At 41.3% G+C, this 25346-nt stretch overlaps 1 protein-coding gene across 1 annotated transcript in view; it reads right to left on the bottom strand.

Moving 5' to 3' along the window:
* The window catches only part of gabbr2 (gamma-aminobutyric acid (GABA) B receptor, 2), a gene marked incomplete at both ends in the record, with an annotated part of 178687 nt that extends 155070 nt beyond the window's left edge, over positions 1-23617 (bottom strand). Inside the window, one exon of the mRNA XM_080516552.1 lies at positions 23303-23617. Within this exon, the coding sequence (XP_080372678.1) occupies positions 23303-23617 (315 nt within the window). The remainder of the gene's footprint in view (positions 1-23302) is intronic.
* Between the last annotated feature and the right edge of the window lie 1729 nt (positions 23618-25346).

Below are 25346 nucleotides of genomic sequence, written 5' to 3'. Positions count from 1 at the left end.
ACAAACATAGCGTTACAGGAATGCAATAGGACCAGGCTTGACAAAGGTGATACTATGAGTTTAGAATGAGGGAAAACAAACACACACACATATCGTTTTGCTATTATAATAGACCATCATTAAAAAGCACGGCAATGGTGATTATAAAATAATTTTGGTCAACAATAATAGCACTCTTTCTGTTACACCATCAGCTTTTCACAAACATCTTTTCTGTGTGCAGAGCAGCTCGTTACACTGCCACTACAATACAAGCCAAGTCAGAGTTTTACCCGGTAGAAATGAGGCAGCCGTGTGAATTCAAGCTGTAAGAAAGTGTTTTGTCAACAGCTTCATTAAAAGTGAGCAGGACTCTGTGACCTCAACAAACCCACGAAGCTTGTCTAACATTAGCAAAAGCCTCACCTCAAACTCAACTCCAAATGAATTCATGCAGCCTCGTGGATTTTTCCTGATCTAAAGAAGCAAAGCTTTTCTTTTCTTCACTGCATATTTTCTGTCTCCTCCACACTCACTTCTCTCCTCCTTTCCAGCTCTTCTAATCAACTCTGCCTTGCTCTCTTCTTTCCCTCCATGCCTTCCTGTCTCTATCCACCGTTTTCTGTCATCTCATCTACTCAGTTTCCCTCCCTTCACCCGCCACCCACCCTCTCTTCTTTCTCCCTCTCATTCTCTAAACCATAACCCTTAATCTCACCAAGGGCCAAATCAGCAGATTAGAAAGAGAGTGACTCTCGCTCCGACTTTGCTGAGCAGTTTAATGTTCTGTTCAGAGAAAGTTAGAAGCAGATTAAATCCAAGAAATCCCCCCCCCCCCCCCCCCCACCCACCCTTTTCAATCCCGGCACAGCCATGCAACAAGCAACAACAAATCATTTGCTTCTGGCTGATCAGAATATTACATGGAATACTGTTATAAATGTATCGTAATGTTTCAGTGCATTAAAAGAAAAATACTCATTCTTTCATATTCACTGATTTTATTTACACTGACCATTTGCTGAAAAATGATTCATTCTTGGTGAAATTAAGTTGTAAATGAAGCCCATACTCTTGCATCATTGCATTGCTTCTATTTAACAGTTGTACCTGATTTTTTACATTTGTGTTACTTTTTGTGTGTTCTCACTAAACAACAAAACCTTTTTTTTTAAACAAAATTAAAGTCAAAAGTTATACTGTTCACCTTTTTTTGTCCTATAGTAGATGTCCTTTCTATATTGCTGAATAACTAAGATATAGTTTACAGAGATTAGTCTACTTGTCCCTCAAGCTGTGTCACATGAATAACGGAAGTGTTACCGCAAAGGCAGTGATTGTGTGTGTGAGTTCAAGAGGATGTTTATCAATATTGCAATACGTTAATGCATAGTGGAGAGAGGTAAAGACAAATATATGCAAAGTGATACCACAGAGATTGGTGACAGCCCGCCATCACGGTGAAAAGGTTTGTTTCCACTCGAAGGTTAATCAATCCCTTACACAATAATCAGGGAACATGACAGCACTGGGGGTTCTTGGCTTAAACACAGCAATCCTTGGTCTGCATAATGATGATGTGTGACAGAATATTTCCTCCGGGCTGCCATATAGCGCACACAGCAGACATCCATCACTACCAAGCAGAAGGTAAGGATGGGGATGACAGGGGGGTGGGGCTGGTGCAAGAGATGGGGAGGAAGAAATTAAAGAGGGAGCAAGGGATGTTGTAAAACAAGTGTGGGGGTGTGGATTGCCGGTTGCCTTGAGGATCAAACATGAGGCATAAAGGGCAACGGGAAATGGAGGTCTTCAAAGAAATTGGGGTTGCGTTGCGAGACTTCGCATTTATATGCAGCAAAACAAATGTATAAATATTAAGGAGGAAGGCGTTTCTATGGGAACATTATCTGTGCGTCTTTTTCTCATGGTGACTGTACTGACATGTACTTTACACTCGGGAAAGCGTGACCGCACACACAGCCAGGTTTCCTCTGGAGATTAAAAAGCTCCACGTCCTTTCCCCCCTTTCTTAATTTTACTTTTCCTAATCCTGCTGTGTCTCTCTGCTGCTCTCTTCAGCTCCCTACTTATAATCCATTTTTAGAGATTTCTCAGCTGAATCTCGAATGCAGAAATAATTCATTTACATACTGAATATATTCTCCCTTTTACCGTGACACACCGAGGCTGGATGTATCTGGTTTCCTTTGATCTTACTTGAGATGTCTCTTGATCTAAATGAGACTGGACATCATTTAAAAAGGCCCACACCTGTCAAAACGGCCTCACTATTAATAGCACATTTCAAAGCGGATTTTCTTTTTTTCGTGGTATCAATACATATTGCAGGGGTGATCATCACAGGTAACATAATTTTGGTGTTTATAACAACCCACTGAATAGTAGTGAATATTTGAAATTGTATGTTGTGATTGTAAAACTAAAATGTGTGATGAAAACAACAACAATGAATCCATCTCTCACTAGAATATTGTTTGGATGTCACCAGAAATGATTAAAAATTAGTTTTAAACATTAAATCATATTAAGGAAATCTTATTCAAACAGAAAAAAAGGTAATCCCAGTTTAAACATTGCTTATGCTGTTGTTTGGATTATGATGAATTCTTAGTCCTTTTTGGTTACAATGACTTTTTGTGGTATGGATGCAGATCAATATATTATTTGAGGCTTTGGTAACACAATGATTATTATTATTAGTAGTAGTAGTAGCAACAGTAATAGAAGTAGTAATATTAGTAGTAGTAAATGTGTTTTAATAACAACAGTAGTATGGTGACACTATCTCAAGACAAACAAGAATTCAAGAGTTTCGTACTCAAACAATAATTGAGAAGATTTCTCTCTTTTAAAAGGTTACTGTATACATGTGAGTAACACGTAAGTTATGAATGCATCTCTTTTGTTCTCTGAAGCACACACACACACACACGCACGCACGCACGCACGCACGCACACGCACGCACGCACACAGAGTGTGCTACTCTGATTGTTTGTGGCAGATCTATCTCTCTTCGTTTCATTTTTTCCCCGATGATAAAGCCTAGGGAAGAACAGCCATCCTGCTCATCCAGCCCCTACGCCCACAGTTCCCGGTAGGTGGTGTTTTCCTCGCCCGCCTGCCGCTCGCCCGCTGCCGTGCCAAGCACGACATGTGACAGGAGCAGCACATGGCCTTCCAGCACCCTCCCGCCTCTCCACCCTGATCCACTGCAGGCCTGTTTCCCCTGACTGTCGGAGAACACCCCTCAACAAGCTTGGCCCACTTGTCATGTTCCCTCTCGCTCCCCAGCTCGCAGCCCCAAATGACTACCGCGGTGGCAAGCACGTGCCCACAACCGCTGCTTATAGATGCATATCGGAGCAATTAAACCCACATAATAACACGTGGATGCAGAAATGTATGTCAACATAAAGCAAGGGTGTCTGAGAGGAGCTGGGTGCGATTGTTTAGATCAGAAATATTGTTCCCCAGTCTGATTTTCACTTTTTCCCAGCAGTGCTTTGACATTATTAGAAGGGGGGTAAACATGCCAGGTTGTGTTTATACCAGTCACATCCAGCTGTCGTTCAGTTTAGACTAAGCTGTCCTCCTCCCTTAACAAAAATCCGCTTTTCTTTAAAGCTTCCTCAAATTGCATCTTGTCCTCTCCTTACCTGTACTTTGCGTGCTTATTGCTTCAACGACTCTCTTCACTCCTCCTCTGTCTTTCTTTCTTTCTTGATTTTTGTTCTTTCCTGGCAATCTCACCATTCCTCAGCCCTCTGAATTATTTAGGTGCGTTCACGAAGTCAGAGCCCTTCAACTAATGGTAATTTACACACAGAATAAATATGAATGTATCATCAACACATTTTTTATATAATCAGAGAGGTGGAACAAATGTGCAGGGACCTTTATGATACGAATCTACAGAGCAGAGGAGCGACAATGTGAGGGGTGGAGTCTATGTGTAAATAAAACATAATTTCCTTGGTGAGTAGAGCGAGATCTGAGCATTGAAGACACTCCGTCTCCAGTGTCTAACCAGCTGCGTTAATATTTCAATTACCCTTATGAATAAATGAATTAAATAGGCGCTAACATTCTTCTTGGTCTGCCTTTGTTGTGGTGGGAAAAAGCTGTGACATGTGACGTGACTTCTGCCAAAGCTCTCGTTTCTAATACATTCAGATTTGAAGAGCTGTAAATCCACATTGATTTGAGAGATAAGAATAGACTGTTCTCATTTTTTTCCCCCACTGTTGATTATAAGGAAGCACATTTTGTTTCTGAATCCCTGCAAATCCACACATGAGAATGACTGAAATATTTATCTGCTTTGGATGAACTCTCAACAAAGATTTATACGTTAATCGTCATCACATGCACATCATTTTAATCGCCACCAAGGGTCACAGCTGAAGTAAGCCTTTTAGCACAAACAATGGCTAATCAATACCTCTCAGTCAATGCAAGATCTACACAGAAGTCGATAGCTAGTTTTTACCAAACAGATTGAGGATTTTTGCTAGATGTTATTGATGAATGCTGAAAGGATGGAGACTCAGTTTCCTGACAGAAACAGCAGCAAAGAAGATACTGAAAAATTTGGTAGATTGCAGATTCTATGAATGTATTGCTTTCAGAATTCAGCATTTGTCAGCTTCTCTTTATGATTTCACATTTTCCCTTTTCTTCTTCTCGTGTTACTTCCTATTGGCCTCGCCTCGATAAATTGTAGCTTGCAACGCTTTTCCCATCTGTCACAGCTTATAACGTGCAGCATCAGGGACTGGGAGACCTTTCTTTCTCAGACATGCCTGACATTTACATTTGCCCTCTATCAAAGAAAGAAGAATGGTCGTGACCCCGCGGTCCCTTCACCATCCTTGTCACACGTTCTGCCTTGAGGAACAACTGATGCTAACACTGATGCCTTCGAAGCAACATCGCCGACAGCGTGGAGATAACCACACTTACAAATATTATGTTGGAACAGGGTTTGAACATGAGTTTAAATTCATTTACCTTTCATTCACGTTAAGCTGCTGTTTTCATCTGCTATTTTACCTTTTTGATAGATGGTCGCTGATGTACAGTAGAAACCGAATAATTCAGCTAAATATTGTACAAAAAAAATGTTCTTTGATGTTTTTTTGGGGGGAAACAAGATTTAAGAATCAGACGTTGATATTATGATCCGAACAAGAACAAGCTAATGTGATTTTTCTAACAATTAAACAGACAAAATGTAATAGTGTGTGAAATGTCATAGACAGAACATAGACAAGGAGGGAAGGTGCGCGTAGTGAAAGTGGAAGGAGCATTCCTGAAAATGTGATTCCAGTGAGCTGTAAAGTCGGCATGAAGGCCTTCTGGAAATCAATAGACACTCCCCAGTGTGTAAGAGCAAGTCAACAGAGCAGAGAGCAACACAGAGTCGGGGCATACAGATAATATTTATGTAGAGGGAAGCTGCCAACAACCACCAGGGACCATGTATAATTCTGATTCATACATCTTAAAAGCAGTGATCTAGTAAATATGAGGAATGTTCATTTATTCAAAAAGAATACATCCAGCAACAGGTCATCATGAGAGAATTGTTTAGTAATCCTTCTTCAAATATTCATGCATGAAACCTTGAGATCTTGTGTCTTATTCTTTTTAAGGCCAGAGAGTGTGAGGCTCCTTGATCGCAGGTCCAACATTACATTGAACAAGTCATTTGTGTGTCTCCGTATCATTACAATACTGTAAGCAGCCTCCACGATGTATTTCTCCGGTACACACAATTAACATGTTTATCAACCTCATGAATATATCCACAGCTTGTGCTCACCGCACACTCTAATTTATGTCCCCTTTCAAAACTATTTACATATATTACAAGACACTGCACTGCCAAACGACTCCTCGCACATTTGTCTGCTAAACCTAAAAGGTGGCGACGGTTAAATTAACACAACCATGCAAAACATGCATATTATCTGTATTCCTCTTTTTCTCATCTAGTTTTCCCCCAAAGGAGACCCTTATAGTGTTAATGGCAATGCTAATTGATAATATTCCAGTGGAATACTAATAAGAGTAGTAATTACTGCAATATGAACAGTGGACAAGAGTCAGTTTTGCCTTTCAAAAAGCCTGTAAATGGAACTAAATTCCCTGACAGAGAGTGAACAATTAAAATTAGCATGCATTTGGTTTGGCTCCACGTTTCAGAGTTGAAAATCTGCTGTAATTGAGACCTTTATACTCGACTTTTTATAAAACTAAAAGCAGCTATCCGAACATTGAACTGGCCAATATTCAGCTTGTTTACAGCTACATCAGCTTAGGGTTGTGGCAGCTAGTGTATGTGAATAAGCATGTAAATATGAGTGCAGCTCAGGAGTAACATCCTTCATGAAGCCAGATGGCTCATGGAATTATCTGCTTTCCGTGGGATAATGAAATCTCACTCGCTATCCAACCGCTTTCTATTCAATCAACGTGATAGGGACCGTTCTTTCTCACAGCTAGGAGTGTCATCAAGCAAACCAGTGATCCCTGTTTACTGGCCATATTCGTCAAAGTAAATGGAGGCAATAAAAGCTTAAGAAAGTCCAATAACCATCACAGTATGAAAAGCAGAAATGATACATGGCGTGGACCCTGCATGGATGCATGACTGTAAAATAGGAATCTTCTTCAAATCGCAGGCTTCGATTTTAAAGACAAATGCCACTTAACTCTCGCGTCATTTCACCAGCTCAAGATATTGTATACATTACCTTGGTGATTTAATTACTTCATTTATCTTGTATAGTCTTCAAGTGACTGGAAACGGCGAGTGGCACTGACCCCGGATGGCCTCTTTTGAGCAATAATGAAAAGGTTTAATAAAAACATAGCTGAAAGAGAAAGCGCTGGCTAGTGTCTCTTGGCAACACTTGTGAAAATCCCCAGGAGTGTGTCCCCCAACCATCCAAATGTTTCCACAAATCATCACGACGCAACAAAGGCTTGAGGTGAAAGGAAATGCTCTAAAAGAAATCAAGTACAAACATGACATAATTGAAAGACTATTTCAAAAGTGATTTATTTAATGTTTGGAAGTCTTAATATGTAGGTATATACCGAGACTATAGTGGTCAAAATAGGGGAGGCATTAGTTGTTCTTGGATGTCTCCAAAAGAAAAGAATAAACCAAGTGTCATCAACCTGATTTTTTTTAGCTATGAAGTCACTGCACATTTGAACTACATGAACGGAGGAGTCGTATTCTGGCAAAGACTCTTTTGCATTTGGACGGGGGCACGGAATTAGCATGAAACGAAGAGCAATCTAATCATGTAAATAGTGTTATCACCAGAGATAAGACCGACTGAGATGTGGATTATTAGATTAGAATGAATATATCGCCTTAGTCTCCATTAAACATGTCAATTAGAATTCAAGATTTACAGATTCCGTATCTTTGGAATTCTCAGGAAATCCTTGCAATGGGAATGAATGTTGACAGCCTGTGCTTTATTACATGCGTACATGTGACGATTTCTCTATTAATATCTGAACGGGGTAAAGGGTAGGAGGTATAAGTGCAGCATCTCAAAATCCACCCAACAAGTCCTTCATCTTCTATAGCACTTTAGCAAATTATAAGTAACAATGCACAGATCACCAATTAATCACGAGACAAACACAGAGGCCTACAACGACACACAGACTCACAGGCAATTTTAAAGTGACCAATAGGCCTCAAGTGCATGCTTTTTGACTGTGGGAGGAAACTAGCATACCTGGAAAAAAGACGTAAAGCCTCGAACACATGACTTCCCAACTATGAGGCCAAATAGTGCTAACACCAACACCACCCGGTGGCCAACAGATTACAAATGAATGATCAAATTGAGCTATGATTATGAACTATTATTATGATGCATACACAGTTATTTAAAGTAACTGATGGGCATCTGTTGCCAACAACAGTGGCACATGTTGTCACGATGGTAAACAGTCTGATTCAGCTCCATCGATCAGCAACAGTAAATGCATTCTGAATATCTGTCATCTTTTATAAAAGTTAGTTAAATTGCTCAATGTAAAGTGATCACTGAAGAGGCAAGTGTGGTTAAAATTCAAATTAGCTTGCTGGTGGTTTCACTGTATGGCTCAGTCCAAAGGTAAAACTATGAGATTTTCTCACATGCAGACTAAAATCTGAAATCAAGGACTTTCAAACTATTTTCAGCGCTTACGTATATTTGAGGTACTGTAAGAAAATGCACAGTATGCTAAAAAACAAAGGTTATGTCGTTGTGTGATGGCAACAGATTTTTACAGTTGTTTCCCCAGTATTTTATTTAAAAGGGATGTTTTTGTTACCAGTTGGTGAAGACATCAACATTTTAATATTGAAGTGGGATTTTTTGCAAATTATAGTGAAGAATTAATTTTTCAACTACTGGGTGATGAGACACAATTTTGAAAGGAGACATCTTCATTTTTCTTCGACACTGTATAGATCTCATGTCAGTGAACCGTCTGTAAACAAACACTTGATCTATCTCTGTCCTGTGGGAATCGTATTGACAATGTTAGTTTTGAACACCATTTACCGATGGTAAATGGTCTGTCACTTTCACGACTAACACTCGATGTCAAATCGTCTGCACCTGGTCTATTGTATTTTCCAATTCTGAGACATGACAGTGTCACGAAGAGAAACAAGTTCTGTCTCTATGAGTCCATAAGAGCTTCAGTGCACGTGTGTGTGTGTGTGCGAGATCAGTAAAGTAGGAAATTCAGGACAGCAACCCTAAGTATCCCCCTTCTGTATAAAGAAGGCAATAAAAGGCTCCTGGTTAACAGTAACAGTTCATTAGTCAGACAGGCGACTGCAGTTCCCTCCGATCAGGACCTCACACCATCTATCAGCTACAGTCCGACATGGGCTCTGTACCATTAACTGCTCTCTACGTACACAATTCCAGCTCTGTGGCCTATAACACGGTTTGTTTAGTGATGTATTATCCAAAGACAAATTGCTTCATTACAACATGCAGAGCAGCCCAGAGCAACATTTACGGTGGAGCTATTTCAGTGTGTGTGCACTGGTGTGAGAGCGGGTGTGTCCAGGGCTGTGGACTGGGGTTTGTTCACTAAATGAAGTTGGGACTATTCAAAACAAAATGCTCTGACAAACCACTCGTGCAACATAAGAAATAACAATTTAATCTGTTTTGCTATCTATTTATTCCAGCTATCGATCCATGAAAACCCACACTTACACATGCACGAGCACAGTCATAAGGACTGGGTCACAGCCGATAGAGCTTGGTTGGATCTCTTATCACCATTGCACAGCCTTTTGTGATCGCATGTGGCATGATTGCCTGCTTTGGATGGGCATGACAGATGTGTATACCATTGCTACCGTGCATGGGCACTTAGGGAGTGTGTGTGAGTGTGCGCTTGCGTGCATGCAGGCTACATCTGTGATTGCACTGTCTGTTGTTATCGCTCTTGGCGCACAATGGGCTCACCAACTGTTCTCCGCTAACAGGGCCCAGTAGTCATGGACAGGGAAATAGTAGCCACCGTGAGCGGATGGCAAATGGACAAAAGGTCCGATGTGTATCAGAGACTGCCGAGTAAAGAGCCGCGATATGCCACATGAATGCATGCTGGGGCTCACTACCGGCAACAAATCACAGTGGGTACAGTCCCATGCAGTCCTTGTACACAGTCACTCCACAGTCAGTCAAAGCAGAAAAACACAGAGAACTACAATCCTGGACGGATGCAAATATAAACCATCCTCAGTGGGAAAGCTATACACAAATAAACAGTTTGTTTTAGAACAGCTGCATGAGCACAGACACAGGAGCCATTGCTCACAGAAGATTTAATGTGTTTAGTGTGACTGTTAATTTCTGTCAAATAAATGTTAGGGACATTCACCTAGTTGGTCCTCCGTGATCGTCTTTAGGATGATAGCAATGGTTGAATACTTTCTCCCTGAAGAATCTCAGATGAGCAGTCCTGGCATAGACAGGTTATATTTCCCAAAGTTAATAATCTTCTATTTAAATCTTTGTGTAAATATGGAAGCTTGTCTTTCTTTTGATGAGGAAATTCTAATTACCTTTTATTATAGTTATATGTTCTTTTTGCCATTTTCAGCTCCTTGTGTAATAGTTTAATGGTTTTTTAGAATAGCTTTTTAACAGTAGGAAAGCCTCCATTACAGGATTCACTGCTGTGTGCTGCTGAAACATTTTTTTTCATAGAACACGCTATATGTGACCCATCGGAGATTGAAAATTACCTCCTAATGTGTCTTAATGGTATCGAGACACATATAAAATTGAGAGAAAAAATAAACTGAAAGAAGAAGAAAAATACTACAATCTACCAGTAGCTTCATAAAACAGCACTGGTGTTTTGTATTGTCCTGTTGAGTGTATGTTTTATTCACTTGTGGTTTCTACGATCTCATTTCCTGTCATGTTGTTGCATTTAGCCTTGCTGGTCTCGTCACAGAGATCACAAACAGATGTGTTTGCTTTTAATGTTGTCATGTTGAGCCATGTGTGATTACTTCCATCTCTTGGTCTTGTCCTGCTGTGTTTCAGCTTTAGAGTGTTGTCTTGCCATGTTTCATGTTTGCAGGTGTGGTAGATATCCCTGGACTTGGGCCATTCAGTTCACCTCTGTGTTACTATACCACATTCTCACATCAAAACATATCTGTTAATATTCATGCAGCACATTACAGGAAAGTAGTCAGATTACAGAAAGGTAATGAGTCCATCATGCAATGTTGTCTTTTTTGTGTACAAAATACAGATTGTTGCATTTTTCAGATAAAGCTTGACTCTTACTGTTGAGTTTCTTTTCCCTCGACATTCACATTTCTTAAAACATCCAAGCATCTTCACATTTGGTGCTTAATAGCTGAAACTTTTTGTTTTTAACGACAAGTGCTCCATATGTCCTTTTTGCCTTCTCACCAGTCGGTGCCTTTCGATTGAATGACTCCTTGTCATTATCTATAGTTATATTTTACACTAAACTGGGGCTCTTGTCATAACAGATTAAATATATACAAGATTTATGCGGAAAAGAACATTTACATTATTATTGCTGGAGGCTACAATTACATTAGGATGATGTGCAACGTGTGTGTATGTGTGTTTTTCTTTTCAGTGTCATGGTTCATCTGTTGTCTCTTGTGTTTTGTCTTAGATTCTAACTTTTCTAAATTTACACATACCCGGGTATTTAAAATAACTATGATATTTCTCTACATTTTGGCCTTGCATAAATGCAGCGACAAGTCACCAGAAACAATGATTTCTGAAAACCCCCGCCATGGTTGAGATTTGGAAAAACTCTGTGTCTCCATTTGCATCTAAAGAGGGGTAGGCGAAGAAAAACGTCACAATATGCAATGGAAGCATCATCGGTGTAATCTATGTTTGCAGTTTGACTGCTACACAAAACAGATACGGTGAAAACAGTGCTTGTTTTTACATTTCACGTTATATTCAACCGCTTCTTTAGTGGCCCAAATAAACGAGCTGTGTTACCAGCATTTTCGCTGAACAGGAAATAACTTGCGCAATTTGTGACGTTGTGTTTTTTCTAGAATTCTGATTGGCTATCATGGTATCATGCATCTCATTACACTGCCCCCAACATGTTTGGCATGCTCATAGTAGCCCTGAACCAGGTCCATGTAAATATTTTTTTTTTTTGGTAAACGTCAAAGGGGAAATATCCATTTTTATAAAAACCCAGGTACGTGTAAACATGGCCTCTGTCTCTTGTTTCAGGCTCCTTGGCTTTCCCCCCCTCAGGTCTGATTGCTGTTCCCTGCTCCAATGTCTTTCAGCTGTGCCTGAGCGTGTGATTACCCTCACCTGGTGGCTTTGGTATATAATGAGCGTTCCTTATGTGTTCAGGTGGTCAGTCCATCTGTGTGGCTGTTCTCCACTGTCCATGTGTCTCAGTGTTTCGCCCCCTTACACTTGTGGACTGGTTTTATAGTTTGGGGTTATTACTTTCACTTTTTTGGCAATTTTTGTTTGTTTAAATATAACTCAATGAATTGAGTACAGTTAAAGTTTGTGATTTTAAACTAACCTTGATTTGGGGATGTTATAACGATATGGCTACTGAAGTTGACCCAACAAATTTGACAATTAAATAGTCTGACTGGATCTGACTTGAGCTAACTCATCTGGTTTGACAGTGTTGATAGGTGCAGGTGCCTGTCATGGAGAACAAGATGGACGAAGCCAGAAAAGCCATTATTGTTTGATGGCACCTGCCTGAGTCTCCATAGATCCCACCTGTGGTCATGACAACCAAGCTGCCCTCTGAAAACAAGTGTTAAGTGTCGTTGACCCCTGAAAACCAGATGTGCACATACAGCGATCATTCACATTGCATGCCACCAAAATCACAGAAATGCACGAGCACACACTCCGTATGTGACAAATTGAGACACCATGTCCTTGATTTCACTTCTCTGTGTACTGAAACGAATGCCATCTACTGTACGCGTGTATCCTTGTGTGCACACCCCCCTGACAAGAAGCATATGACGATTGGCTCTTTGTTTTTGGGGCTAAGAATTACACGAGCCTTAATGTAATTACAGGACCGGCAAGGACAGTCTCTCTGGTTATTGCTCTGTTGTGAGTCCCCTTGAGAGCAGCAGACAGGAACATGCGCAAAGTATTTGTCCAATCTCTAATGACAACAGCACACCCATTCCATGGTAATCCTTTCATTTCTGTCCACTCATGGGAGAGGGACAGGGAGGTGAATGCCGTGCCTGAGAGCATGTGTCTACATGTGTGTGTATGAAGGGGAAAGGAAGGGGGTGGAGAAGGCCTGATGAAGAGCAGGAGAGCAGCAGTGAGAGAGAGGATGTAAAATTTGCAGGATTACGACATAATAATGGCTGACAGACGTGATACTGAGCTATACTGAAGTCATGGTTTTAAAAAGGTCAGCTGGAGTAGCAAGGTCTTGGTCATGATCTGCTTTACTCGAGAATTAAATAAATAATTATAAGTGAAACATTTCAAATCCATCCCACTGTGTCTCTCACTTGCACACATTCAGCGAAGGAAATTCTCCAGACGTGCTGCAGCAGGACACGTCTCCTGGGGTTGGTAACCATAAGCACACAAACACATATTCTCCGGGATCTCGTTTGCAGAAGAGCGAGTTCAATAAATACACGAAAGCATCACAAATATCACTTTGAAATGAAGTTACCAGCTAAATAACAATGTAAGAGTCCTAATGCTCACACTACATTTGGGATTTCAGAGCGACTTTTGCAGCAGTTTGCAGTGAAACAAGCAACAGCAGAAGATAAACATTCGCTGTGTTAATTGCCTGTGCAAATGGCTTGGCTGGGGATCAATGGCAACTTTATAAATGCACCAGCAGAAGCAGCCAGACAGACTGACTTAGCGTTGCACTCGGCATGCCAGCAGCCATCTTGTCAGTATTTTCAGCAGAACTGAATAAAGATGGGAGATTTTCATCCACATGCCAGCTTCTTTCTATTACTGCTTTAATGTTGCATTTTTTTTCCAAAGCTTTTGTTTCTGCCTTTGCCTCACAATCTCTCTCTCTCTAACCACGCTACACTTTCTCAATCTTGTCCTTTTAAAGTCACCACTTCTGCCTCCTCCATCTCTTCATCCATCCTCCCACCCGTTCTCTCTCCTGATTTTCCTGTGGGTGTCCCTCCCTTGGTGCCTCGGTAAAGTTTGACGTTAATGGCAGCCAGATGCCTGATTTGCCACCCTTTGGAGTCATTGTACATCTCAATGACTGTCGTCTTGGAAGAAAAAAGGGAGAAAGATGGGGGGGGGGGGGGGGGGGGGGGGGGCATGACAAACAGATGTCTCATTATTGCATCTACTGTGAAAACAAAATAGGATGGCACCAAGAAGAGAAGATTAAAATTTGACAATGAAAAATCAATTTCAAACCTAATTGATTATCACAAACTGAATTCATCAGAGCTTTTACTGCACAACAGGGCCGCTGAGTTGTAATTAAGATGCAGGGGATTTACAGCGACATATGCACAGTTTGGACACCTGGTTCATTTTGTTTTATGAGAAATGATAAGAGGATGAGCAGATATTATTAGTATTGATTCCATGTTGTTGTAAAGGAGTTTGTATGCTGAATTCTCTACAATGTTCTCAGCTATCTGGTAAAGGTCAACCCATATGCAGCATTAGTTAAAAATCCTCACATGGTATCTCAGGTTTTGAAGGTTTTGGGAAATGTATCTGCCAATTATCTGCAAAAATTAATTAGAAATCAATGCAATTATGTATTATTAGCAAGCCAATTGGTGTTTTTTGATTCCCATAATTACAACAAACACTAACAAAAGTAACACTGCAAAGTGGTAAAAGTGTGACTATAAAATTACTCTAATCTGTTTTGTTTTAGATTAGATTGAATTTGCATTGGCTGGTTTTAACAATCGTTGTGGTAGTGATTTCCCCTTTCATGACATCGCCGGTCTTTAGCCACCTCTTATCAGGCATAATGAGGTGAATTAAAAAGTATGAATCGAATGAAAACCCCAGTTTGTTATGCATGCAATGAAGTTGCTTTGCTAAAGGTGGTGGCTTTTTGTTTGGTATAAATACCTTTACTTATCTTTACTGTTTTAGACAGCAGAGCAAACAATTGTTAAAACACAAAAATGTTTGTTCACAGTAAAAGTAAAAAAGAAAATTTTAAACATGTGCATCTGCCTATTTTAGTTTAGTATGAGTTTGTGAAGTAATGATGACTATGTTTAAAGATTTTAATTTAAGACTATTACCAGACAAATTAAGTAAATAACCGTGATGATCCCCTAAACCAGTGGTTCCCAACCTTTTTTGACCAGTGTACCCCTTGAGCTGGTTTCCATGTGAAAAGTACCCCCTCTCTCGTGTGTGATTATTCGCCTTAATGTGTACTTATATTTAACCCTTTGTCTTTCTATCTATCCAACTGCTCATTTAAATAAAACAATTATTGTGAGTGTAAAAACATACCTTTTAATGAGACACTTGCGCTTGCTTGTCTTTCATAAGTCTTTCATAATTCCTTTTTTCACTGGGCTCCCCTGTGCCTGCGTCCGAGGCGACGGTAGCAGTAGCGGTAGCTGGACGTTGACTCCTGCCTAGCCATGCATCCATGTTTACAGTCGGTATGCAGCTAGAGTTAGCTAGCTTCGCGAATCGTGCGCGCCCGCAGCAAGAACGTGAACCTTTTTTTTTTTTTTTTTTAAAGCACGCCACTTTATAGTCTTTTCATATTATGTGCATTGTAGTGTTACAATCACTGTGGACGAACTGCTACTCATGGAAAATAAACGTATGGCCTTACTAAAATTCATGATATAATACAATATAATATAGTATAATTTTTTTTTTTGTGTGTGTGGATACTGTAGGCTAATTTATAATCTTTCTGCGTACCCCCTGCAATACCCTTGCGTACCCCTAGGGGTCCGTGTACCCCCGGTTGGGAATCACTGCCCTAAACCACATCGCAGTGCTTGCGTAAACTGAAGTTTAAGTCAGTGCATTCAAATAAAACAAGAAAACAAGGTATCAACGTGTGCAGATTAGCACTGCGAGTTAGTCCACCCCAAGGTCGCGTCGATGTTGTTTACCCAGATAAAGTCTCATCCCGTCCAGTTTGAGAAGGCTCATTATGCCAGTGATGCTAAAAGGCATGCTTCCACTTAGTTCTGTTGAAGGTGAAGGCTTCAAGAAGTTAATGGAATACCTTGAGCCTGAATACACCACACCGAGATGAAAAATGGTGCAAAGTGCTTCGAAATTCAGCAGCATTTGAGAATCTGATATGCTAGTTAAAGACTGTGATTAAAGGCTTGAAAGAGCTCCTAATACATTCAATATTTTCACATTATACTTTAAATTGTGCTGTAGTTTGACAATTTTTTTTTTATCCTTTTCTAATTGATAAATTTACTAATTTGACAGAGAAATAAGTTGTGAGGATAATACCTGATCAAGACCATAAAACACACTACTTTTACTTCAGCAGAAGTTCAGCTCGGTGTTTAGTCTTTCATGATTGGTTTTTTTATGCCCCTCTGGAAAATTAAATGCCCCCCCTCTGTTTTGCAGAGGTATCATAAAAGTATTTCTGCCTCCACACAGGCTATCCAACGACTTTTTCTGAATTTGAGCAGCACTCACGCACACAGCCTCACTGCTTTGCAAGTAACCAATTGACTCTCTCTAAGTGGAATCCAGCTATTGCCTTGCTCGTGCAATTAGCTCTTAAATTAGTCAGCAAGACCTGCAGCATGAACATTTCTCTCACTTCATCAAATCAGGAAGACAAACGCAGGCAGTGACAATCAAACTTCCTATAATCTACTTTTAAGAAATGCGAGTTGCAAGGTGTAATCAGGCTTGATTTTACTTATTGCATTTCAATGGGCGACACCACAATGCTGATATCAAATAAACCATTTGTGTACCTACAGGAAGTACGGTAGGTTCCTAACTGGTATGATTGTGGGGTATTGCCCCAGAGAAAAGGAGCATATAAACATAAAGAATGGTTAAGAGGGTTAACTCTTTCCATGGTTAATAGAAGTTTTGAGGAGTACAACATATTGAATTTAACACAAGTAAACATGACTTAAGCTTTTTCATCATAACATATTACATCTTTAATAAAAAGAAAAGCAGTTGATAGCTTGATGACATTAATTACCTTGAAATTATACTTCTAATAATGAAGAAAGGATGCTGTGTGAAATAATAGGATGAGACTGTGAGTCCATTTGTCCTGCAGCTGAACAACACTGCACGTCTTGACTGCCCAACAGAACCCCGGGCATTGCTGCAGGGGCGCCAACTGACGACAGCTCTGACCATATGTGGAAGTGTGTGTGTGGTGGGATTCTGTTTGTGTGGCTAATTTTGGTGAAATATTATGTGTGTGCCCATGTGTCACGGCAACAGTTGTAGAGCCAGCTTGGGGGTATATAAGAGCTTTTTATCAAGACAGTTCACATTAATGGTCGCCTCGCTCGTGCCCTGCAGGCCACTGGCAGCCTGACTGAGACAAAGGTCAGCATTTTGTTCTCAGTTTTGACACATTCATTAAATTGTGACCCATATTTGCCTAAATATATGTGATTCAGAGTTGGAAAACATTGATATAAAAGGAACACCGTGATGAATCTTTATAAAGAAATAATTGATGCAAGTGCACATGATCCTGGCAACTTTTAACAGATCTAATGAGAATATCTGATGGAATGCTGTAATTGCTTCTATTTTTTTTTTTTTTTTTAAATGGCCATTAAAGTGTGTAGCCTCAGAGAAATAATGTGAATGGCATTACGATATGATCCAATAAGAATTAAGAGGCTGGCCATTTCCTCTTCCTGCACAGAAGATGATATAATCCTATTTCGGGATCTCCATCTCATACCCTATGCATCTCGTTGTCTCTCTCTCTCTCTCTCTCTCTCTCTCTCTCTCTCTCTCTCTCTCTCTCTCTCTCTCTCTCTCTCTCTCTCTCTCTCTCTCTCTCTCTCTCTCTCTCTCTCTCTCTTACTGATTCTCCCCTGAGATCCTGTTCGTTCTATGAGCAGGGCTGCTGCACATTGATCCCCACTATCTGTGTCGGGTCAGTGGATACAGCCACACTCAGCACTTTCTGCCTGCCTGGAGAGTACCCAGGCTGTCACATGCTGCCTTCACCCCTACTATCACTGAACATTTACCCTCTCCTATAGGAACAGGGCCAGGCAATCTCCATTGACCCTCCTGGGTCACCACTATGACATCAGATGTTTAGATAATACGAGGTGTAAATATAAGACCGTGACACACAAGATGCTCACAGCTGTGATTTGATTGCACATGACATGACTAATTTATGCAAATGGTCAAAGGTGACTTAATGTTAGTGCATCCCAGCACTCCTGGTCTTTGTTTCCAGATAAGCATATAAATGCCTGTACTACAATAAACTCTCCCCAACCCTAACAGCACCAACAGCTCTGAAACAGCTCGCTTTGACTTAAGACCTATGCTTAGCAGCACAGTGACCTCCATTATGCTAATGCATTTTCACTGGAAACCTAACTTCCTCTGACAAAACGACAGAATTCCTAACATACGCTCAGAGGGGTAGTCAGCCTCCCGTGAACAAGTGTACTGTACAGTGGTTTCAGGCTTCCCAACATGTGCACAAGTGTGACATGTTGCATGGAGTCCTCTGAGAAGTGCAAGGAAAGCGGCTCATTTTTGTGTGCAGTATCGCTGAACATAGGTCACTGTAAGCACACTCTCAGGGGCCCCATAGTAGTGTATGGGTGGACTGCCACGCACTATAAATTCCCATCTGCATAGTTTTTCTAGCACACTGCACATGCAGGATCTGCACCTCCAAATGCAAACTCTTTGACCATTTGTTTGTATTGATTTGCATTTAAAGAATATTTTATCTACAATATAGGAAAATACGAAGTTCTATCCATTTGCTTGTTGCCATTCATGAGACAACGGTCACCAAAAACCCCAACTGTCGTGGGTAACAGTAGATGATGGGGGGGAAAAAGGATAATTTGTCATCTGCAATTAAATTGTGAATCAAACGGTCCATCAGTGCAACAGACAAAGCTGTGAACTCTGGGGAATTACAAAGAAACTGCGCTGTAATTATTCATTTTCTTCATTAGCATAAAATAGAAGAAAGGGTGAGCAGCTCATGTCACAAAACCATCTCTGCATTTTTATGAATATGACATTTTGTGGTGTTAGAATAATTTCAATATAAGCTCCAATCTGTGCATACATTTTTAATCAAATGACAATCCTAATAGGTAAAATGTTCAGCTCTTGCAGATATATTCAAACGTCATCGTTCTCTGTCACTTATCTTGATATTCTACAGCAGTCTCTGTCCTTGAAGGTCTCTTAACACTTGTCAGGTTTCCTCCAATTAAGAGAAACCTGAGTATGATTGCTGCTTTAGATTAATATATTTGTAAGTGTATAAACGCTGCCATCTGAGCCCTGACGCATCATTCGGACAGATGGTCTAAATGCAAGCAGGATTAAAATGCTACTTTTTCTGCTTAGCTACGCTCCAGAATAGCACAAGTTTGCCCACAGCCTTGTCTCACTTGTGAGCACTAACAAATATCTCTTCACATTCAAGGGTGCAGTGCGTAAAATGAAGTAATGGTGCTTCTATGGATTAGGTGGCAGTAGTTGGGTACAGTAGGCCTTGATTTGTCGCGCTTTGTCTTCAGCTTTGGAAGGGTTTTTTTTGTTTTTTTTCCAGTTGACAATTTTCAAGAAGTTCAGCCTCTGATCAGAATCTTCAGACTGAATTCTGGATTTACCACACTGGGTTTAAAGACATCAAGAGAATGGCATCTTTATGGTTGTTTTATTCTTGAACTTATCTTCAAATGGTTTACATTAAAAGTATACAGCATATGCAGAAAAAAATAATAATTTTAAGGATTGTTTTCAGTAGTACAATCCCAACAAGTGTAGCAGCAGGCTCCGCCTCGCTGGTTTTGAATCCTGATTTAATTTTCTCGCAGTATATGGGATGTTAATTTATTCCTAAACTTACCACCGATATTAACTATTCTGCCAAAACTGTGATCTTCTCCTTAGTAGCCCCTCTCAAGGGCCTGCCACTCATCCCATAAGCCGGTGAACTAGCATAGCTTAGCCTAGAACCCTCTCACTGCCCAAAGTCTCCCTTCCATCCACTTCCAGTGCTTCCTGTCCTCTCCAAAGCTTTGATCCTCTAAGCCTGCAGAGTTACAGTATCAGTCCTTGGTTACACTAAAACCCACACTTGCACATCTAGAGCTGCAGTGAAGGACCAACTCCTGCTCCACTGCTAAGTTGATAATCCATCCTGCTTCTTTTCTACCTCAATCGCTCTGGTTTTAAAGCAATGATGTATTCTCATCTGGAACTGCCTCAGCCTGCTTTAATGCTTTTATTGTTGAAACATCTCAGGAGTTCAGTCTCAGCCTGATCGGACTAGTTTCACACCAACTCGCATTAGATCCCCATCTCCAGGCATTCAACATCGTAACATCTGCTCCACTTCCAGCAGCTGCTCCTTCAGCCTTCAGAACACAGAGTAACTGGCCTCCGATCTCGTGCTTTTCACCACGACGGACACCCCCGAGCGGCACAGCACCCCCATCATCTGCCCCACCACCCAGTTCCACACCACAAGGGGCTGGACAGGACCTGCTCCGTCGACCCATGGCTCCACTGACAGGGGATAAAGGGATAAAGAGCCTCTGCTCAGGGACTGATTACTTACATCTGCCAGGCTAAATCCCAGTGCCCATAGACACACACACACACACACACACACATACATGTACAAACATCACACAGACACACATTTGGCCTGCTGCTAGCTGCAACAAATGCAGTCATGCATGCATTGTTTCCTGACATAAGCGCGTGTGTGTGTGTGTGTGTGTGTGTGTGTGTGTGTGTGTGTGTGTGTGTGTGTGTGTGTGTGTGTGTGTGTGTGTGTGTGTGTGTGTGTGTGTGTGTGTGTGTGTGTGTGTGTGTGTGTGTGTGTGTGTGTGTGTGTGTGTGTGTGTGTGTGTGTGTGTGAAAAGGACCTCAATTCATGTGTAAGTTAAAGATTAAATGGCAAAGAACATATTAATGGTAAACCGTTATAAGCACAGCCATTCTAACTTCACATTATAGCTTTGGTAAATATGCCACTACCTCCAAAAGCAATATTGTATCCATCACAACGATAAGCCTGTAACGAGAAAAGGTCTTCCCCATCCATAAATACCCATGATTGTTGAAACACTTACAGTACTTCAGCCCACTTCATCTGATATGGAAACACAAGAAGAGCTTCTCATATCATAAGATGATATTGTACCATATTTCTCTCCCTGAAGTCTCGGGTTTTCTCATAATCTCTGTAAATATATAACTGTAATATTCAGTTGCAGCACACCGCTGTTTGTACTTGTGCAGTGCTCTGTGGTCCCTTGTTGACTTTAACCATATCAAAAAGTGCAAGATGATTTCACTTGTAAATATACCACAAACTCTGAGTATTTTTCAGTCGTTGCTCTGCTATGTTTTGTTTTTTTTGTGTGTGTGTCTTTTGTTTTTTTTTAACTATTACTACCATGAATAGCATGCCACCACAGGACAAATGTTCTTCATAACATAGCTCACTGTGTGGTAACAACTATGTGTTCGTCTCGCACAAACAAAATAACATCAAAGAGAAGGGGCATCCAATATTTGTACTATGAAATTTCCAAACACACGATCAGAGCATGTATTTTTCTGCTGGCCTGTATACAAAAGCAGAGTGAAATATCATGGAGTTGGCATCCGCAATGCCACATTGTAACCAAGTTCAGCCTTTGACCACAATGTCATCAAACAACACTGTTCTCGTGGGGTCCCATTGATTGGCAGTATTAGAAAACTGGCATCCCTGTCAGACACTCCCACCAAGCGGATGTCAGCCTGGCCCACTGACCTCTTGCTTCCAGCTCATCTTTCTCTCTCAGGGAATAGAGGAGAAAAATCATAACGCTCATAACAGCATATTAATCCCATGGTCTGAGTGCATGCCGCTTCGGAGGGCTTACCCCTGTCAACAGAGATTTGTGTGCTCTTTCCCACACACATACCTGTGGTATAAGATAGTGAACGGGTGTTGTGCTGGAACGAGTGAAAGAATTACTGCTTTCGAAGACACAGTGGGGATGGGATACCCTGGGTGGCTTAGTGAGACAAACTTGGACTAACTGGTGACCTAAAGAGTTCATTTTAGCTACCATTGATTGAAGTGTGTAGTGTTTTCAAAACACATTATGGCCATATCATTCTAAACTCCCCTGACCTCATCTGACCTCACATAGACAAATAAAAATTATTTGGACATTGCTGTAGAAATATTGGGCAAATGCGTAAAATCTTTTGAATTTTAGATATGTGTCAAATCATTACGCACCTCAGCTGCTATGTGTCTTTAACACTTAAACATGATCTCAGAGCATAGCTGAACTGTTTATAAACGGATAACTCTTTAAACTTGAATCTGGATAGTAAAGCAAGGAGCTCGATTCCTGGAAACTGTCTCCTTGACTATTTATAATAGACTCTGATCTGAACTTGGTTTGGAGTCTTTTAATTCCATCTGGTTTGTTTCAGACCTCACCAGGACTCTTAACTTAGACAACTTGAGACTGTTTGAAACACATGGACTTTTGAAAAGCTGACCTATAAGTCCCTGGTCTGACCATGGGATTCTCTGACCCAGACCCAATTTCTTCAAACTAACTTCAGACTTTTTTTCATAAACTTGAATCCTTTGCACCAAACTTGGAGTCTATTTAAGATATTTGACAATTTTGGGTACACAATCTCTTTAAAAATTAACATGAATTATATGAACGAAGCCTAAATGCTCCACCAAATGGTTGAGCATCATGTTGAGGGGTTAAAAACATGTATTCTGTTGACTGATTCAAGCACTTTAAGTATAAATAGATTGTGGAGGAAACAACACCGTCAGTACTTGCAAAGATTTAGCAATGGCTAAACTTCAAGAGGACTTCAACTGGAGTTGTTAGTGTTATCAAATAAATAGCTCTTAATTTGGAGCTTGAACGCTGTTCAGCTCTTTTCAAGGGTGCCAGGAATTGGGTTAAAAAAAAAAAAAAGAAAGAATCGTACATCCAGTTACCGCCATCTTCAGGCTTGATGAGGACCAGCCCTCTAATCGTTAGAAAGAACTGATTCGTGACTGAAAATGCAGCTTATAAAGTGAAGTCTGGTTAGAGGAGGGAAAATAAAGTCAATGCAGCATTTTCATTGACTTGAAGTGATTATCCTGGGATTGCGGGTAACCTTAAAACCAGGGACTGGTCTTTTCCTGAGGAGTAATGCAGCAAGTTCCCTTTGGTGGCCGCTTATATTTAAATGTGCGGCCAGATAGACGAGCTCAGGCGGGAGATGGTGGCGGGGGGGGTCATTTAAGAAATAGGCTTGATCTGTTGACTTCAGGGTGAGAAACACGTCCACGGACAAGGAAGCTGCGCAGACACCAAATCGTTTCCCCCGTTGGACCGTGCAGAGCGCTGCGGGGCAATGCGCGCACCATCCACACGTGCACGCAGCGATGCGCGCGTGCAAATACATACACACCATATGCAAACCAGCTTAGTGAGATGATCTAAGTCTGCACATTTACCTCGGTGTCGTAGATTTTGGTGATGAGTGAAAACGAGTACTTCCTGGACTCCCGTATGTGCTGGATGGCGAGCTGGACCGCTGGTTCGATCCCCTGGCTGATGCTGCTCATTAGGGCCGACTCGTTCATGGGCATAAGGACCATGATGGGCAAGTTTTCCCCGTCCCTGGCGAACCAGCTGTTGTCCTGTCCGTGTTTGGTGCGGTCGTTGCACACCTTGGCCAGTGCAGGGTGAAATAGCAAAACGGAGAGGAGCAGGCATCCCGTCGGGAGAAACATCTCCCAGCCGCTGCAGTCCCTCCGGGCTGGAGCCATGCTACCTTGAAGGGTGACCAAATCAAATCCCGCCGCGCTCTCACTGCTCGGGCATTGCAAATCCGGGCTCGTCCGGGAGCTTCAGACGCCCGTCCGTCAAGGAAACCGTGTTTCAAAACACAACGGATACGAGAGCCGCAGCAGCCCCTGCAGTGGGCAAACTCGTCGGGATTGACACTGCAAACTGAGACAATATTTTCCTATCCTGTAAGAATATTCCAAGGGCGCAAAGATTCGTATTGCAGATGAAGATCTATTGCGTCTCGGTGTCCGTCATCCAAACGCCTGCTTCACCTGCAATTCAAACCACTTAAGCACAATGTTGGGATGGATGCTCCGAAAACAAGGAGAGGAACCCCGCAAGTGTATACAGCAATCAATCACTCTTGCTGACAGTTCTTGCGGGTGCAAAAATTAACCTCCGAAGTAAATTCCCAGCCTCTGCCAACTGTGGGCATCCCCTTCCAAACAGCAGCAGGCTCCAGTCAGACAAACCTCGAGATGTGCGATGGATGCGCAGATCAGGCTAAAAACCAACGCAGTTGGTGCTGTACGCTTGGCTGCAGAGGTCCAAGGGGGAAGATGTCGAGAGAGTGTGCCTTGACAGCCCGTGGGACTGGGATGCTCATCTCCGATGGTGCGTCAGAGGAGCGCAGGAGCTGCTGCTGCTGCTGCTGCTGCTCACCGCGCGCGCAAGAGGGAGCACTGAATGTGGAGGAGGAGAGGAAATAAGGGAGGGAGGGAGGGAGATGGATATAGCAACGTGGTGGAAAGGCTGCATAGGCTTTATGCAGGGCAGACTCGTCAGCCAAGGGTGATTTACTGGTCTTTTATGTTCGAGCAGACGACGATTCAGACGAGATATATATATATATATATATATATATATATATATATATATATATATATATATATATATATATATATATATATATATATATATATATATATATATATATATATATCCTGCAGTAGTGTCAAAAAGAAAAAGGAATCCTCCTAAGCTATATTTTTAGTCATTCATTAGTGATGCTCCTCCTCGGGATGAGCATGCTCTCGCAGACAGCTGCTGTGACTCCCAGTCCAGAGGCATGTACCTGCAGCACCTGCAGGTACATTGCCAAGCTGATAAAACACAACAGCTGACTGTGTGAGCTTCATCCCAGAGAGAAAAAAGAGAAAGGTCTCCCACTCCTTTCAAATATGCATCATGCATCTAATCAAAATCTCTAGAAGACATGATCATATGATGCCTGAGTGCCCAACTTCTCAAACAGTGAGACCGCACAGGCAATCAAAGTTTACAATGTTGTTGTTGTTTTTTTTTTAATTCTCACATGAAGTGGTGGAAGTCTTTAATTTAATTCATCAGTCAGTGTTTATTTTGCTGCTCCTTTTGTAGGGTCACCGGGTAATTGCAACTTTCAACATATGACAAGTTTAGAGAACAAATGTCCCTCTTGTGACAAATGGGATTTGTACATATAGGTCTCCCACACTCAAGGTCAAGACTTAACCCCATGTCCCATCAGTTATCGAGGACTGGAGACAATCCCAGATGACTCTGGGTGACAGTGGGATACACCATGAATATGTCGCCAGTCTACCACAGGGCAAACAGAGAGACAGATGGCCAGTCACATTCATACCTTCGGCCAATTTAGAATCACTAATTAATCTCAAATGCATGTTTTTGGACTGTGATCAAAAAAACTGGAGTGCCTGGAGA

The sequence above is a fragment of the Blennius ocellaris genome (assembly GCF_963422515.1).
Source record: "Blennius ocellaris genome assembly, chromosome: 20".
NCBI classification, from domain to species: domain Eukaryota; kingdom Metazoa; phylum Chordata; class Actinopteri; order Blenniiformes; family Blenniidae; genus Blennius; species Blennius ocellaris.
Note: the sequence above shows the minus strand (reverse complement) of the source record. Positions and strands in the feature narration are given on the sequence as shown.